We start from the raw sequence: 15,501 nt of genomic DNA on the forward strand, positions 1-15,501 counted from the left end.
TCCAACCTACGTCGCCTCCAGGCTAGATCCAAGGTCATCCCATCCTCTGTTATCGAACTACAGTACACGGACGACGCTTGTGTCTATGCACACTCAGAGGCCGAACTCCAAGCCATCGTTAACACCTTCACCGAGGCCGACGAAAGCATGGGCCTTACATCCGTAAGACAAAGGTCCTCCACCAACCTGACCCCGCCACACAACACTACCCCCCCCGGTCATCAAAATCCTTGGCTCGGCCTTGGACAACGTGGACCATTTTCCATACCTCTGGGGTCTACTATCAGCAAGGGCAGACATTGATGGTGAGGTCCAACACCGCCTCCAGTGTGCCAGCGCAGCCTTCGGTCGCCTGAGGAAGAGAGTGTTTGAAGACCAGGACCTCATATCTAGCACCAAGCTTATTGTCGACAGGACAGTAGTGATACCTGCCCTATATGGCTCAGAGACGTGGACTATATACAGCAGACACCTCAAAGTGCTTGAGAAATACCACCAGCGCTGCCTCCGCAAGATCCTGCAAATCCACTGGGAGGATAGACGCACCAACGTCAGTGTTCTCGCTCAGGCCAACATCTCTAACATCGAAGCATTGACCACACTCAACCAGCTTCATTGGGTGGGCCACATCGTCCACACGAGACTCCCTAAGCAAGTGCTGTATTCGTAACTCCTACACGGCAAGCGAGCCCCAGATGGGCAGAGGAAACGTTTCAAGGACACCCTCAAAGCCTTCTTGATAAAGTGTAACATCCCCACTGGCTCTTGGGAATCCCTGGCCCAAGACCGTCCAAAGTGGAGGAAGAGCATCCGGGAGGGCGCTGAGCACCTCGAGTGTGGGCGCTGACAGCGGAAGGAGTGTGCGGCAAATCAGGCTCCCCACCCATCCTTTCCTTCAACCACTGTCTGCCCCACCTGTTACAGGGACTGTAATTCCCGCATTGGACTGTACAGCCACCTGAGAACTCACTTTTAGAGTGGAAGCAAGTCTTCCTCGATTTCGTGGGACTGCCTATGATGATGATTCTATGATTCTATAATAGGGTGGACCATTGGAAACAGGAACAAGTGAATTCTACCAGTTCTTGGAATGCATCTCAGAGTAAAATTGTTTGAAGTTAATCTACATAGGAGTATCTTAAGATGCAAAAGTAAAATAATTCAGGGAGAAGTAGTCTATGTATTTTTTCCGTTGGTGTCTTGTGTTGAACGGTAACATTTGTTTACTGGACGTGAGTTTAGTTTTCATAAAGTGATGCAATTTCTATCTACTAATGATTGCAAATTTTGTAAATTTATTTCTACTGCAAAATAGTTACTAGAACACAAAATGGCTAAGTCTCAGTAACAGAAGTACAGATTAAATTTTGCATATAGCCAAAACAATCCTCTTTGAATATCCTCCAAGCATGCATACATTGTTAATTTTAGGTTTTGTTTCTACAGCAATGTACAGTGCAACTTTTTAAACAGCTCTTTTAAATTTTCAAATAAATGGTAAACATTCGATTACAGTACTGCTACTCAAAATATACAGCATACACAGTTCCTACTACAAAAAATGTATTGGTTCGATAAAGACTTGCACACCAACTATCATGTTCTGGATCCCACAGAAATCTGCTGGCAATCTATAGAATGAAAGTAAAATCTGTTGAGATTGACATGTAATGCTATCATTCCAAAAACACTGTGCTATGCATTCTTAATTCAACATAAAAATCTGGTCAAGAATTTATCAATAAATCAAGTTGTTTTAGAACTAAGTTTACTCATAAACCTACTTATTTTTTTACAACTGTTATTCTTAAAATGGGAGTCTTACACCCAGCGCCACTTTTAAAACATTTTAAAAAGAATGTTACTTATTGCAAGTGGAGTAGTTGAATTTAAATAGTGCCTTTAAGAGTAGAAAAATGTATCGAGGCTTCACAGAGGCATCATTAGTCAAAGAATGATGCTGAGCCAAAGGAGGAGAGCTTCTGGAGAGGTAACCAAAGTAGATTTTAAAAGAAGAGAGGGAGGTGGTTGGCAGAGGGCTTTAGGGAGGAACTTTCAGAACATGGGGCATGACGGGTGAAAGCAAAGCCACAAATGGTGCAACGAAGGGGCGTTCACAAGAGACCAGAATCGGAGGAACAGAGCGCTTTTGGTGGGGAGGAGGGGGGCGGTTGTATGATTTGAGGAAGTTACAGTGAGGGAAAATATCATGAAGGGTTTTAAACCTGAAGATGAGAATTTTAAATTGAAGATATTTGGGGTTTTGGAGGTAATGTAGGTTAACAAGAACAAAAGTGATGGATAAATAGGATAATATATGAGCAGCTGTTTACAGAGGGTGGAGAATGAGCATTGAAATAGTCAAAGGTGGAGGTGACAATGGCATGAATGAGGGTTTCAGTAAAAGTTGAGCTGAGTCATGGGCGTGGAGGGGCAGCATGTAGATGAGGAAGAGGAGGGATCCAGAGGGAACTCCAGAAGTAACAGTGGATAGAGATAGAGATGCTCTGGCCACTACTGGATTAGGTAAAAGAGCCTGTCCCATGGAACTGAGCTGGAGTGCAGAGAAGAGGCATTAGAGAAGGATAATGTGATTGACTTTGTCAAAGGCTGCAGAGAGGTCAAGGAGGAAAAAGGCACCACGGTCACAGATGACGTGACTTTGATTTAGGGCTGTTTTAGTGCTGCGGTGAGGCAGATATGTGATTGGAGAAATTCAGACATGAAGTTGTAGGAATGATGGCCATGGGTTTGGGAGACAACAGCATATTGAATGATTCTGGAGAGGAACGGGAGGTTGGAGATGGGGTGGTCATTTGCAAGGACAATGGAATTAAAGTTGGGTTTTTGAAGAGGGATGATGATGGTAGCTTTGAAAAAGAGCGAACCAATAACGATGCCAGCTATCAATAGGTCCAGGAAGAGAAGTTGGATGGTCAGCAGCATAGTGGGAATGGGGTCAAGGGAGTAGGGGGAGGATCACATGGACAAGATGAGCTTGGAGAGGGTATGAAGGAAGATAGAAAAACAAAGTCATGGGATAAGGGCTACGGCAGGGACGGGAGAGCAGCAGGGGCAGTTGAACAGATGGTCTCAATCCTAGTGACAAAGAAGTCCATGACCTCCTTACACTTGCTGGAGGTGAGCATGGAGGGGTAGGGGAGGGGGGTTTAAGGAGACAGTGTTTTAAAAGCTGTGTAGTTTTCATTTAAATTAAATATTTTAACAGAGTAATGACCATAAATGAGCATCTGAAATCCACTTAATGGAAACACGATGGTGATCGGGTCCTTTAATGTGGGGTCGAGAGGAACATTCCTGCCCCTCCTGGCTCCACATTTAGAGGTGCTGCATCAGGCAAAAAAAACAATGTTGGAACAGGGACAAGCAGGTGTTATTATTTACATATGCAAAGAGCCTAACGCCTTACTCAGGCCTGGGTAAAGGAAGCCTTTTGTTTGCCCTTATGCAATATGGCGGTTGGCGCACATTTGGCCAGAAGTGAGTGCATGCTTCCTGCCTGCGATTTTGGGCCCTTAGTAAGTTTCAGTAAAGCATAAAACATTTCTCTTTTCTATCATTATATCCTGTACCCAAATATTAATTAGTTAAGTTATACAAGGAAAATTAATTTAAAAGCAAAGTACATCAAAATCTGTTCAAATATGAAGTGGGAATGAATTTATTATTGAATTAATGAGATCTTGTGAGATGACGATAGTATTTGGATTTACATTTTCAGACTCTGATTTTACATACTATTTTAAGTTCGTAAGGATTTGTTTCCTTAATTGGAAACACTCAAATATATCAGGACCTATATTTTTCTCGTGCACATTACTCGGGGAACAGATTCTAGAAACTATTAAATCATATACATCATTCGGTCCATTGAGTTTTCCAATGCTGTCTGAACAACTGTATCACTAAATTGAAAATGTTCTCAAGTAGCAGTTTAGTTGCTTTAGTAGGTTGATTGTCAAAGGTGTTTCTTAGTTGGCCAGTTTTCTTTTGTTCTACTATTCAATTTGTATTGCAGTAAGTCATACACACCAAAATTGCCTGCGACTGCCATTTTGATTTAGGGTTGTAAATATCAGGGGAAATTAATTACTTAATTTCAAAATAAGGAAAATATGGTTTTTAATGTTTAAAGGTACAGCTTAGTGTCACCCATACATGATCAAACATGGACAAACTAGCACCATGTGATGAAAGAACAGATCATAAAACTGCATCACTCACTTCTCCGTATACTGTATCCACAGTGATACATGTTCATTCACTTTTGAATGAATGTGCTTAAGTATTGTCAACTTTAATTTTTTTACTTACTGTTAAACCTTGATTTTTCATTTCTCCAAAGAAAACTCTAGCGATTAATTTAAATCGATCAGGTGCCAATTCTTTTGCTATCGCTCTTATGTCATCAGAAAGAGAAAGGGTCAGTGCCTTACAACTGTTAATGTTAAATTCCATAAATTTTAGTTTATCCTTTAAAAAAAGAAATACAATTTGCAATTGCTTTTCATCAATTCTAAACAACTTCAATTTCTAGAAAATAAAAATTAAAAAAGTTTTACATTTCTCCTTATGCTATCAATGCAAAATACAGTGAACAGTGTAATCAAAACTTTACAGGGTATATCTTCTTACTGACACCACTGATGGCAAGCAGGCTTACATGAATTATCTCCTTAACAATGGAAGAGGCTTAATATGTTTCCGCTAATAGTTTCAGCTCAGCAGGCTATAATGAACTGAGCTCCACTGCCCATTCCTATTGACAACGATGTTGTCATTAGACGCATCCGTAACATGTTTGACTATTCTCATGCTCTGCTGGTTGGCCTCCCATCCTCCATGAACATCGGTTCATCCAAAACTCTGCTGCCCATATCCTATCCCAGACCAAGTCCCACTTACCCATTACCACTGTGCCCGCTAAGCCACATTGGCTCCCAGTTCCTCAAATTTAAAATTCTCATCCATGTGTTTAAATTCCTTCATGGCTTTTCCCCTATCTCTGTAATCTTTTCCCGCCCTACAATCCTCCCTATTTCTCCAACTCTGGCCTTTTGTGTATTCGCCACCTCTTCACCCCAACAACGCCATCAGCACCGGAATTCCCTCTCTAAACCACTCCACCTCCCTTTCTTTTGTCATTTTTGTACATGAATTTCCAAAAGGCGTTTGATAATGGGCTTGCTAGCAAAGTTGAAGCCCATGGAATAAAAGGGACTGTGGCAGAATGGATACGAAATTGGCGAAGCAACAGGAAATAGAGAGTAGTGGTGAATGATTGTTTTTCGGACTGAAATAAGGTATATATATATATATTAGTGACTTAAACAAGTGCACAGGGCACAATTTCAAAATTTGCAGATGACACAAAACTTGGAAGTATAGTGAACAGTGAGGAGGATAATGATAAATTCAAGAACACATAGACAAGCAGGTGAAATGGGCGGACATGTAGCAAATGAAATTAAACGCAGAAAAGTGCGAAGTGATACATTTTGGTAGGAAGAATGAGGTGAGGCAATATAAACTAAAGGGTGCAATCCTAAAGGAGGTGCAGGAACAGAGAGACATAGGGATATATGTGCACAAATCATTGAAGGTGGCAGGGTAGGTTGAGAAAGCATTTAAAAAAGTATGCAAGATCCTGAATTTCATAAATAGAGGCATACAGTACAAATGCAAGGAAGTTATGATGAACCTTTATAAAACACTAGTTTGGCCTCAACAGAGGGATTGTGTCCAATTCTGGGCACCGCACTTTAGGAAGGATGTGAAGACTTTAGAGAGGGTGCAGAAAAGATTTACAAGAATGATTCCAGGGATGAGGGACTTCAGTTATTTGGATAGACTAGAGAAGCTGGTGTTGTTATCATTAGAGCAGAGAAGGTTAAGAGATTTGATAGAGGTGTTCAAAATCATGAGGGGTCCAGACACTGCTCCCATTGGCAGAAGGGTCGAGAACTAGAGGACACAGATTTAAGGTGATTGGCAAAAGAACCAAAGACAACATGAGGAAAAACTTTTTTATGCAGCGAGTGGTTAAGATCTGGAATTCACTGCCTGAAAGGGTGGTGAAGGCAGACTCAATTGTAGCTTTCAAAATGGAATTGGATAAGTACCTGAAGGAAAACATTTTGCAGGGCTACGGGGAAAGGGCAGGGGAGTGGGACTAGTTTGAAGTGTGTTATGTCTCAAATAAAGCAATGTGACTGAGTACTGTAGACTTGAATAAGTGTGACCTTAGTCTCTTTATTCTGACTCCCTGAGTGCTCGCACAGCATGGGAGGCCTGCTTATATGCAGTGCTCCCAAGGGATGCTGGGATCCCTTGGGACTCCAACAGATGCGCCCTTTGTTGGCGGTAGAATGCTGGTTACAAGGTGTTGCATACATAACATCACCCTCCCCCCCACCTCCAAAGTCAAGGGTGAAACGATCTGGGGCTTTCCGCTCCCTAGTCGATTGTCTCGGTACAGGGCTGCTGCTGGCCTTGCTGGGCTGCTGGGGATGATGAGTTCAGCTTCGTGGTCAACCGTGATGTCGGTTGCCACTTGTCTGTGTATCAGAGAGTCGAAGTTGGTGGTGTCTTCTTCAGGTTGCTCGTGGTTGTCTGTGAATCGCAGTTTGGTTTGGTCCAAATGCTTTCTGCAAGTTAGCCCGTTTGCAAGTTTGACCTCAAACACCCTACTCCGTTCTTTGGCTACGACAGTGCCAGCAAGCCATTTGGGACCATGTCCATAGTTGAGTACAAATACAGGGTCATTGACTTCAATATCGCGTGACAAATTTGCACGATCATGGTACATGCTTTGTTGATGCCGCCTGCCCTTGACATATGCAGACAGCGTGAGCGCCCATCTTTGGATGCGAGTAGAGGCATTGGTATTAATACCTTTGCTCTCTGAGAATAGCGATATGAGCAGCTTATGGTCAGTTTCTAACTTGATACTGGAATTTTTTTCATCCCGTAAACACATGCCAGAGCTTCTTTTTCAATCATGTTGTAGGCCCTTTTGGCCTTGGACAAACTCCTGGACGCATAAGCGACCGGTTGCAATGTTCCCGATTCATTTGGTTGTTGTAACACACACCTGACCCCGTACGAAGACGCATCACAAGCTAGCACTAAACGTTTACATTTAGTGAACAAGCAGTTTGTTGGAACATAACAGATCTCTGGCTTTCTCAAAAGCAGTTTCTTGTGATTTCCCCCATACTCAGTCATCTCTCTTGCGTAGCAACACATGTAGAGGTTCTAGCAAGGTGCTTAACCCGGGTAGGAAATAACCAAAATAATTGAGGAGTCCCAGGAACGACCGCAGCTCCGTCACATTCTGTGGTCTCGGCGCGTTCTTGATGGCCTCTGTCTTGGCGTCGGTGTGTCTGATGCCATCTGCCACAATTCTTCTCCCTAAGAACAGGACCTCTGGTGCCAGGAAAACACACTTCGAGAGTTTCAACCTGAGTCCCACATGATCTAGCCGACTTAGAACCTCTTCCAGGTTCTGCAAGTGTTCGATGTCGTTCTGATGAGTGATCAATATGTCGTTCTGAAAAACCACGGTGCACGGAACCGACTTTAGCAGACTCTCCATGTTCCTTTGAAAAATAGCCGCGGCCGATCGAATCCCAAGTGGGTATCTATTGTAGATGAACAGACCTTTGTGTGTGTCGATGCAGTTGAGGCCTTTCAAAGATTCCGCCAGCTCCTGCGTCATGTAGGTCGAGGTCAGGTCCAACTTGGTGAATGTCTTCCCTCCTGCCAGCATCGCAAATAGGTCGTCTGCCTTGGGTAGCGGGTACTGGTCCTGCAGCAAAAAACGGTTAATCGTTACTTTATAGTCCCCACAAATTCTGACCGTGCCATCGCCCTTAAGAACCGTAACAATTGGACTGGCCCACTCGTTGAACTCATCCGGTTGATGATGCCCTCGCGTTGCAGCCTGTTCAGTTCGATCTCCATTTTCTCTCACATCATGTATGGCACTGCATGTGGTGGATGGGTTGTGTACCGGGAACCAAGTGGATCTGCACCTTCGCCCCAGAGAAATTTCCGATGACTGGCTCAAACAACGACGGCAACTTGCTCAAAACCTGGGCACATGAGGCGTCATCAATGGACGAAAGTGCTAGGATGTCGTCCCAGTTCCAGTGGATTTTTCCCAGCCAGCTTCTGCCGAACAGTGTAGGGTCATCTCCTGGTACAATCCATAATGGTAGTTTGTGCAGCGCTCCATCATAGGACACTTTTCCTGCTGCACTGCCAATTACAGGGATCAGCTCTTTAGTGTAAGTTCTCAGCTTGGTATGAATAGGGCTCAGCTTGGGCCTTTGTGCCTTGTTGCACCGCAGCCTCTCAAAGGCCTTTTTGCTCATGTTAGACTGACTCGCACCCGTGTCCAATTCCATGATACTGGAATTCCGTTCAGTTCAACTTTTAACATGATTGGTGGACATTTCGTGGTGAAGGTGTGTACCCCGTACACGTCTACCTCCTTGGTTAGAGTCTCTAGTTCAGTTTGAATAGCCATGGATCGGTCTTCCTCTGCAACGTGGTGGTTTGCAGCTCATCTGCACATTCGCTGGAGGTGTCCCATTGTTCCACAGCCTTTGCACACATAGTGTTTGAAGCGGCATTGATGGGCTTGATGATCACCTCCGCAGCGCCAACAAGGTGTTAATTGCCTCACATTGACACTTGATGGCGGACTCTGAGTCATCTGAGGTCATGCAGCTGCAGGCGTGTATGTTCTGTCATATGCAATCCTGCCTGAAAACGACGTTACTTTGTGTACAGTACTTGCCGATGCATCTTTATGCTGTGAAATTTGTTTGGTGTTATCGCTGGTGGACATAAATGCCTGGGCTATTGTTATGGCTTTGCTCAGGTTTGGTGTTTCAACAGTCAATAGTTTGCAAAGGATAACCTCATGGCCAATGCCAAGTACAAAAAAGTCTCTTTGCATTTGGTCCAGGAGTCCACCGAATTCGCAATGTCCTGCAAGGCGCCTTAGCTCACCACTTCCAGGCCTTCAGACCGTTGACATGTATAAAATCGATTCCTTGCCATCAGAACGCTCTCCTTCGGATTTAGCTGCTCCCGGACCAGCGCACACAGTTCTTCATACGATTTGGTTGTTGGTTTCACCGGATCAAGAAGATTCTTGAGGCCATAGGTTGTTGCCCCACAGAGGGTGAGGAGGATCGCCCTTCGTTTGGCAACGTTCTCATTCCCTTCCAGCTCCAAGTATTGGTCGAGTCGTTCCACAAAGGCTTCCCAATCGTCATCTTCTGAGAATTTCTCCAGGATACCAACAGTTCTCTGCATTTTCGCGTGATGGTTCGTTATCCCATCCTCATCACCAGTTGTTATGTCTCAAATAAAGCAATGTGACTGAGTACTATAAACTTGAGTAAGTGTGACCTTAGTCTCTTTATTCTGACTCCCTGAGTGCTCGCACAGCATGGGAGGCCTGCTTATATGCAGTGCTCCCAAGGGATGCTGGGATCCCTTGGGACTCCCAACAGATGCGCCCTCTGGTGGCAGTAGAATGCTGGTTACAAGGTGCTCTTGCAGAGAGCCAGCATGGGCTTGATGGGCCGAATGGTCTCTTTCTGTGCTGTAACCATTCTATCAATCTATACATTTTTGTCCATAAGGGTTCCAGGCAATCCAGATCCCAAACTTAATTTTGAAGGGTGAAAGACGCCTGTGAATTCTTTTAACGTGGGGTGGCTGCTGCACACTGGCTACCACATGGGCTTAGCAGAGCAAGGTCTTTGGTCCAGTGGCAAGAGGGTCCAAGACGACTACATACCACGCTCTACTGTATGGGCCTAGTTGCCTACAGTAAGGTGCGAGCTGCAAGCTCGGCACTGAGCAGCGCCTTTCGCGGAGATGGTGAGAGATCAGAGGTGTGGAGAGTGCGGAGGAGAGAGTTGAGGTAATGCTTCACTCTCCCAGGTATTAGCTCTTGGCTGAGGGCAGGCATTAGGATGGCCAGAGATCCACTTTGTGGAAGGAGAGGTCAGAGTGGCCGCCGCCATTGCACGCACCACATGCTCAACGGGGGCTCTGCAGCTGTGTGGGACCAGCGCCCAAAGGGAGGCCAGAATGTCGCTGGAGGGAGGGAAGCCAGGACGTTGCCGGACCAGCCCTGACCACAGGTTTGGGCCCTGCCTTCTCTCTCCGCCCTCACGTTCTGGCCTCCCTCCGATGACGCTTCGGACCTCCCTCCGACGATGTTCAGGCCTTCCTCCGGTGAAATTGTTGTCATATAATTGTATGATATGGTTGCTTGTAGTGAAATGGTGTGTCATGTGTTTAGTAGAAGGTCCTGTGCTGACTCTCCAGCCTTATTATGGAATCTCCATGAGAAATTATTTCATACTTTCTGTCCTATTCTTGAAACAATCATAAGAACAGATCTTTCAAACACAGTAAATGGCTTTTAGAAAATGTAAATTTTTTTTTAAAGCTATCCCATGTAATACATATACCTTTAAAAGCTCATCAACCCTTCTTTCGACTGCAGCAAAATCAAATTCCTTATCTGGAACCATTTTATAGGTATTAGCCACTCTTTGCTTGACTAGACTGGGTTTCCATGTTAAAGGTTCTTCGAAAACATCATCGTCTTCCTCCTCCAGTTCACTCTTGTCTGCATGCACAACTTGAAGGATGGTATCATGTAGCCTTTCCTTTAGGATCTCATGAAACTTCACTCAGAAAAAAAGTTATTAATAATTAGGTTTTCCAATATAATATCCTACATACTGTATGCTATTTACTATTTTTATTCATCTAAAATCATTTTGGTGTTGAAAATACTTAATTATTTATAGAATGGAGATAAGAGTTGACTTGAGAGCACATCAGAAACAGTGAGTAGAAATAAAGACCCATACAAATGCATAAGCAACCTGTTCAGTACCTATTCATGGTCAAGCACATTTTGAAAAAAAGTAATGTTCACAAAAATGTTCATTACTGTTTTTGCAAAAACATGAAGGTTCTGAAATTCTGCAGTTTTTTTTCCCCTTGGTCTCCCACCATAACTGGTCTCCCCCCACCACCCCCCCAAAAATGACCAATAACCCATAATATCAATGGAATTTCAGAGCTCAAATCTAAATGAAAAGCTGCCAATTATTCTCCAATTGTACCTTTCCCAGCTTTGGGAGGCTCTGATTCTTTGAGCACTTTTGTTTACTAGTTACAAATATATTGGACGTGGGAAAAGGGCAGTTTGACTGACAGTAAAGAATGATCTAATCGGGTAATCCTTTTAAGTGACAACTATGGCTCAGTGGGTAGCATACTCGCCTCTGAGTCAGAAGGTTGTGGATTCAAGACCCACTCCAGGGATTTAAACACATAAATCTAGGCTGACACTCCAGTGCAGTGCTGAGGGAGTGTCTTTTGGATGAGATGTGAAACCGAGGCCCTGTCTGTCCTATCAGATGGACATAAAAGATCCCATGGCACTATTTTGAAGAAGAGCAGGGGAGTTCTGTGGCTCAGTGGGTAGCACTCTCGCCTCTGAGTCAGAAGTTTGTGGGTTCAAGTCCCACTCCAGGGATTGGAGTACAAAAATCCAGGCAGACACTCCATTGCAGTACTGAGAGAGTGCTGCAGTGTCGGAGGCGCCGTGTTTTGGAGGTGCTTGACCTGGAGTCGTCACGGTCAAGTCATCGAGGACCTGGCCCTGCGGACGGTGTACGAAGAGAAGAAGGGCATGCTGAAGGACCTGCAGTTTGTCAGGTCCCGAGGTGCATTTGTGAGGTTGTGCATCCAGTTCCTCCAGGACCTGGACCGCCGCTCCCCCTTCTTCTACTCGCTGGAAAGAAGACAGGGGATCCGTAAGCAGCTCTTGATGCTGCTGGCCGACGATGGATCTCTGGTCTCGGATCCGGAGGGCATCAGTAACAGAGCCGAGACTATTACGGGGCTCTGTTCTCTCTGGATCCATCCAGTGAAGAAGCGCGCAGAGTTTTGTGGGAGGACCTGCCGAAGGTCGGCCCGGAAGGCGCTGAAAATCTGGATGCTCCACTAGGCTGAGTGGAACTGACCGGTGCCCTCGACCAGCTCTTGAGGGGAAAGTCCCTTGGGGCTGGACGGACTGACCGTGGTGTTCCACAGGGCGTTCTGAGACATCCTGGGGGATGACTATGCACGGGTCCTGGGAGAATGTCAGGCGACTGGGGAGATGCCCCTCTCTTGGCGCAGGGCAGTCATCGTCCTGCTGCATAAGAAGGGCGATCTCCGCCTACTTAAGAACTGGCGCCCAGTCTCCCTCCTCAGCATGGATTACAACATTTTTGCCAGGACCATGTCTGCTTGCCTTCGTGCCATGCTGGACCACGATCCACCCCGACCAGTCCTACACGGTCCCGGGCCGGACAATCTACGATAACATCCATCTGGTCCAGAGGGCTGGTCTGTCGGTTGCCTTCCTTTCCCTGGATCAGGAGAAGGCGTTCGACAGGATGGATCACGAGTATTTTTCGGGACTCTGCGCGCTCTCAGGTTCTGGATGCATTTCGTCGCCCGGATCCAACTTTTCTATGCCGCCGCGGGGTGTCTGATTAAGGTTAACGGGTCTTTGACGGCATCCCTTTGCTTTTGGGAGAGGGGTGCGCCAGGGATGTCCCATCACCGGCCAGTTATATGTGGTATGTGTGGAGCTTTTCCTGCGCCTCTTGCGGAATAGGTTGCCGGGACTGGCTCTGCAAGGGCCGGGCATGGAGGTCGTGCTCTTGGCTTACGCCAATGACGTGCTCCTCATGGTCACGGATCCCCTTAACCTGCGGAGGATGCGTGAGTGCCAGAAGATTTATTCGGCTGCATCCTCCGTCAGGATCAACTGGGAGAAATGTTCCGGACTCCTGGTGGGTCAGTGGTGAGTGGACTCCCTGCCTTTTGCCTGGAGCACAACCCATCTCTATTTGGGAGTCTACCTTAGCCCTGCCGCGGAAGCCTGGCCGGCATGCTGGCAAGAGCTAAAGGCCAAAGTCACTGCTTGCTCCGAGTGCTGTCCTACAGGGGTCGAGCGCTAGTCATAAACCAACTGATGGCCCCAATGCTGTGGTACTGGTTGGTCACTTTGACCCCTCCCCCTGCATTTGTCACCAAGATACAAAAGAAGCTGGTCGACTTCTTTTGGAACAACAGGGAGCATTGGTTCTCTGCTGCAGCTCTGGGTCTCCTGCTTAGGGAGGGCATTTAGGCGTTGGTGTGCATGAGCACCCAGTCTGCGACTTTCTGACATCAGATCCTGCAGAGATACCTGTACGTCGAGCATCCTCCTAGATGGTGTGCGCTGGTGACGTATTTCTTCCGCCGGCAGTACTGCCTCAATTATGACACGCAGCTCCGGTTTGTAAACCTGGGAGGCGTCCGGACCACGATGTGGGGGCTGCCTGTCTTTTACCAGGAACTCTTCAGGGTCTGAAACAAAATCGCCACCAAGCGCAGTTCTCCCCTGTCTAGAATGGCGGCTGTCCATCGGGAGCCGCTGCTCAGGAATCCGTACCTCCATGGGCGCGGATTTAGGTGGCAGACGGACAAGAAGGCTGTGTTTGGCAAGGTGACCAAGGTCAGGGACCTGCTGGATAGCGTCAGAAGAGCTGGCACAGTGCCTATGCTGGGGTGATGTCCGGCCAATGCCATCGAGTTGCTAAAAATGGCACTGGGCCCTGACTCCATTAGATGTGTCGAGGAGGTTCAAGCACATGGGGCGATCCTGTCCGAACTGATGCCGTCCGGATGGAATTCCTCATCGGCGCCAGGCCCTGAAACCTCCCTTGAGCCTCCTCCAGGGAATCCCCTTTGTGCCTTTCAGTTCTGCGCGGAGGGGGATTCCTGTAGGGGCTGCTCATGCACGCTCCACTTTGCCAACCTCATCTGCCATCCGGACACGCCATGGAGCACCATCTTGCCATCCGGAGGAGGCGGAGCTCCCCAATGGAGGGCTCTCTACCTGGGAGTCCTCCCTTTATTTATTGGAGTCTTGGCCTGGAGGGTGTTGCACGGGGCAGTCCCGTGCAATCGGTTTTTAAATCGGTTCACGGACTCCCAGGCTGTCTGAAATTTCTGCGGTTTGGAAGAGTCCGTGTTCCATGGCTATGTTGAATGTGTGCGGTTGCAGCCCCTCTTCCAAAATTTGAAGGGGCTGCTCTTCAAATTCTGGTTGCACTTCAGTCCCACGCTCCTGATCTTTGGGCACCCTGTGCAGAGGGGAACAGGCAGGTTGCAAGGTCTCCTGGTAGATCTACTCCTGGGCATGGCCAAGGTGGCCATTAACCGGTCCAAACACGGGTGGTCGAGGGGGTCATTCAGCCCGACTGCCTGCCTCTCTTCCGTGGTTACATTCGAGCCAGGATGTCCCTGGAGATGGAGCATGCGGTGTCCACCGGTACGCTCGCGGCCTTTCGCGAGAGGTGGGCACTGGAGGGACTGCAGTGCATCATCACCCTGGCAACCAAATTTTAATTTGAATTATTATTGTAAAAAGTTCATTTGTTTAATTTGTCGGTTTTAGTGCTCCTTTAATAAGGGGATACTTGATTTATTGTTTCAACTTAAAATAGTTGTAGGCGAGAGGTCACGTGAAGACACCTCCAGGAATAGGTCCAACCAGAGTTGGCAACCCCATATTTGACTGACAGCCAAAGAATCGTCCAATTGGGTAATGAAGAGTCCATTCGATTGGTGTTGGAAGGCGGGGCTGTGTGATGATGGACGTGTCGGGCGGGAACAGGCGGTTGGAGGTCATGCGATCACACCTCCAGGAATCCGTCCAACCTGCCGGCACCGAGGCAGCAGGAGGTGGCCAGCTCTCGCAAAGATGCTGCAAACGTGGGCCGGCCACTTACCGCGTTCTCCTCGAACACGCTGGACTTGCGATTGCGCGCAGAAATTCTCCCCTCTGACCCTCTACTCATCCTCTTGCGGATAGGCAAGCCCATCCGGCCCAGAGGTATGTCCGGCGTCAACTCGTCCATCTCCAGGTTGTCGTCCGTTTCATCTCCAGTATCTGGCTGACGGCGCAGGGCTTCGTCCTCGTCTTCCGACATCATTATCGCACAAACTCCCCTCTACAGGGACTCCCTCCCTTCACACGGACTCACTCTCACGGACTCCCTCTCTCACAGACTTCCTCCCTCACACGGACTTCCTCCCTCAGATTTTTTTCCCTCACACGGACTCCCTCCCTCAGATTTTTTCCCTCACAGACTTCCTCCCTCAGATTTTTTCCCTCACACGGACTCCCTCCCTCACAGACTTCTTCCCTCACACGGACTCCCTCCCTCAGATTTTTTCCCTCACAGGGACTCCCTCCCTCAGATTTTTTCCCTCACACGGACTCCCTCCCTCACAGGAACTCCCTCCCTCAGATTTTTTCCCTCACAGACTTCTTCCCTCACACGGACTCCCTCCCTCAGATTTTTTCCCTTAGACTTCTTCCCTCACACG

General features: G+C 47.1%; 2 protein-coding genes across 4 annotated transcripts in view; one reads left to right on the plus strand and one right to left on the minus strand.

Annotated features, from left to right (window-relative positions):
* Positions 1-1,319: 1,319 nt before the first annotated feature.
* LOC139272965 (dynein light chain Tctex-type protein 2-like) lies at positions 1,320-15,310 on the minus strand. 3 transcript variants are annotated; one of them, XR_011594980.1, is made up of 4 exons: positions 14,901-15,310; positions 10,524-10,742; positions 4,336-4,420; positions 1,320-1,631 (listed from the first exon to the last, which is right to left on the minus strand). XR_011594980.1 is itself a non-coding variant. In XM_070889149.1 (4 exons), exons 1-4 carry the CDS (start codon positions 15,102-15,104, stop codon positions 1,521-1,523), a joined length of 693 nt encoding a protein of 230 aa, XP_070745250.1. In that variant the 5' UTR covers positions 15,105-15,310; the 3' UTR covers positions 1,320-1,520. The 3 variants fall into 3 exon arrangements, 2 of the variants coding, with proteins under 2 accessions (XP_070745250.1, XP_070745251.1); XM_070889149.1 differs by having other exon boundaries at positions 4,336-4,494; XM_070889150.1 differs by lacking the exon at positions 4,336-4,420.
* Positions 14,850-15,501, plus strand: part of LOC139272964 (endoplasmic reticulum membrane-associated RNA degradation protein-like) — a 100,794-nt gene continuing 100,142 nt past the window's right edge. The window contains exon 1 of the mRNA XM_070889145.1: positions 14,850-15,004. The gene's annotated coding sequence lies outside the window, so the exon portion shown is untranslated. The remainder of the gene's footprint in view (positions 15,005-15,501) is intronic.

The sequence above is a fragment of the Pristiophorus japonicus genome, chromosome 9 (assembly GCF_044704955.1).
Source record: "Pristiophorus japonicus isolate sPriJap1 chromosome 9, sPriJap1.hap1, whole genome shotgun sequence".
Taxonomy (NCBI): domain Eukaryota; kingdom Metazoa; phylum Chordata; class Chondrichthyes; family Pristiophoridae; genus Pristiophorus; species Pristiophorus japonicus.

Coding starts and splice junctions, on each gene's coding strand:
- LOC139272965 (XM_070889149.1), bottom strand. CDS start 15,104: ATGATGTCGGAAGACGAGGACGAAGCCCTGCGCCGTCAGCCAGATACT. Junction 10,743..14,900: donor GCGTGTTCGAGGAGAACGCG/GTAAGTGGCCGG, acceptor TTCTGAGTGAAG/TTTCATGAGATCCTAAAGGA. Junction 4,495..10,523: donor GGGTTGATGAGCTTTTAAAG/GTATATGTATTA, acceptor CTTTTTTTAAAG/GATAAACTAAAATTTATGGA.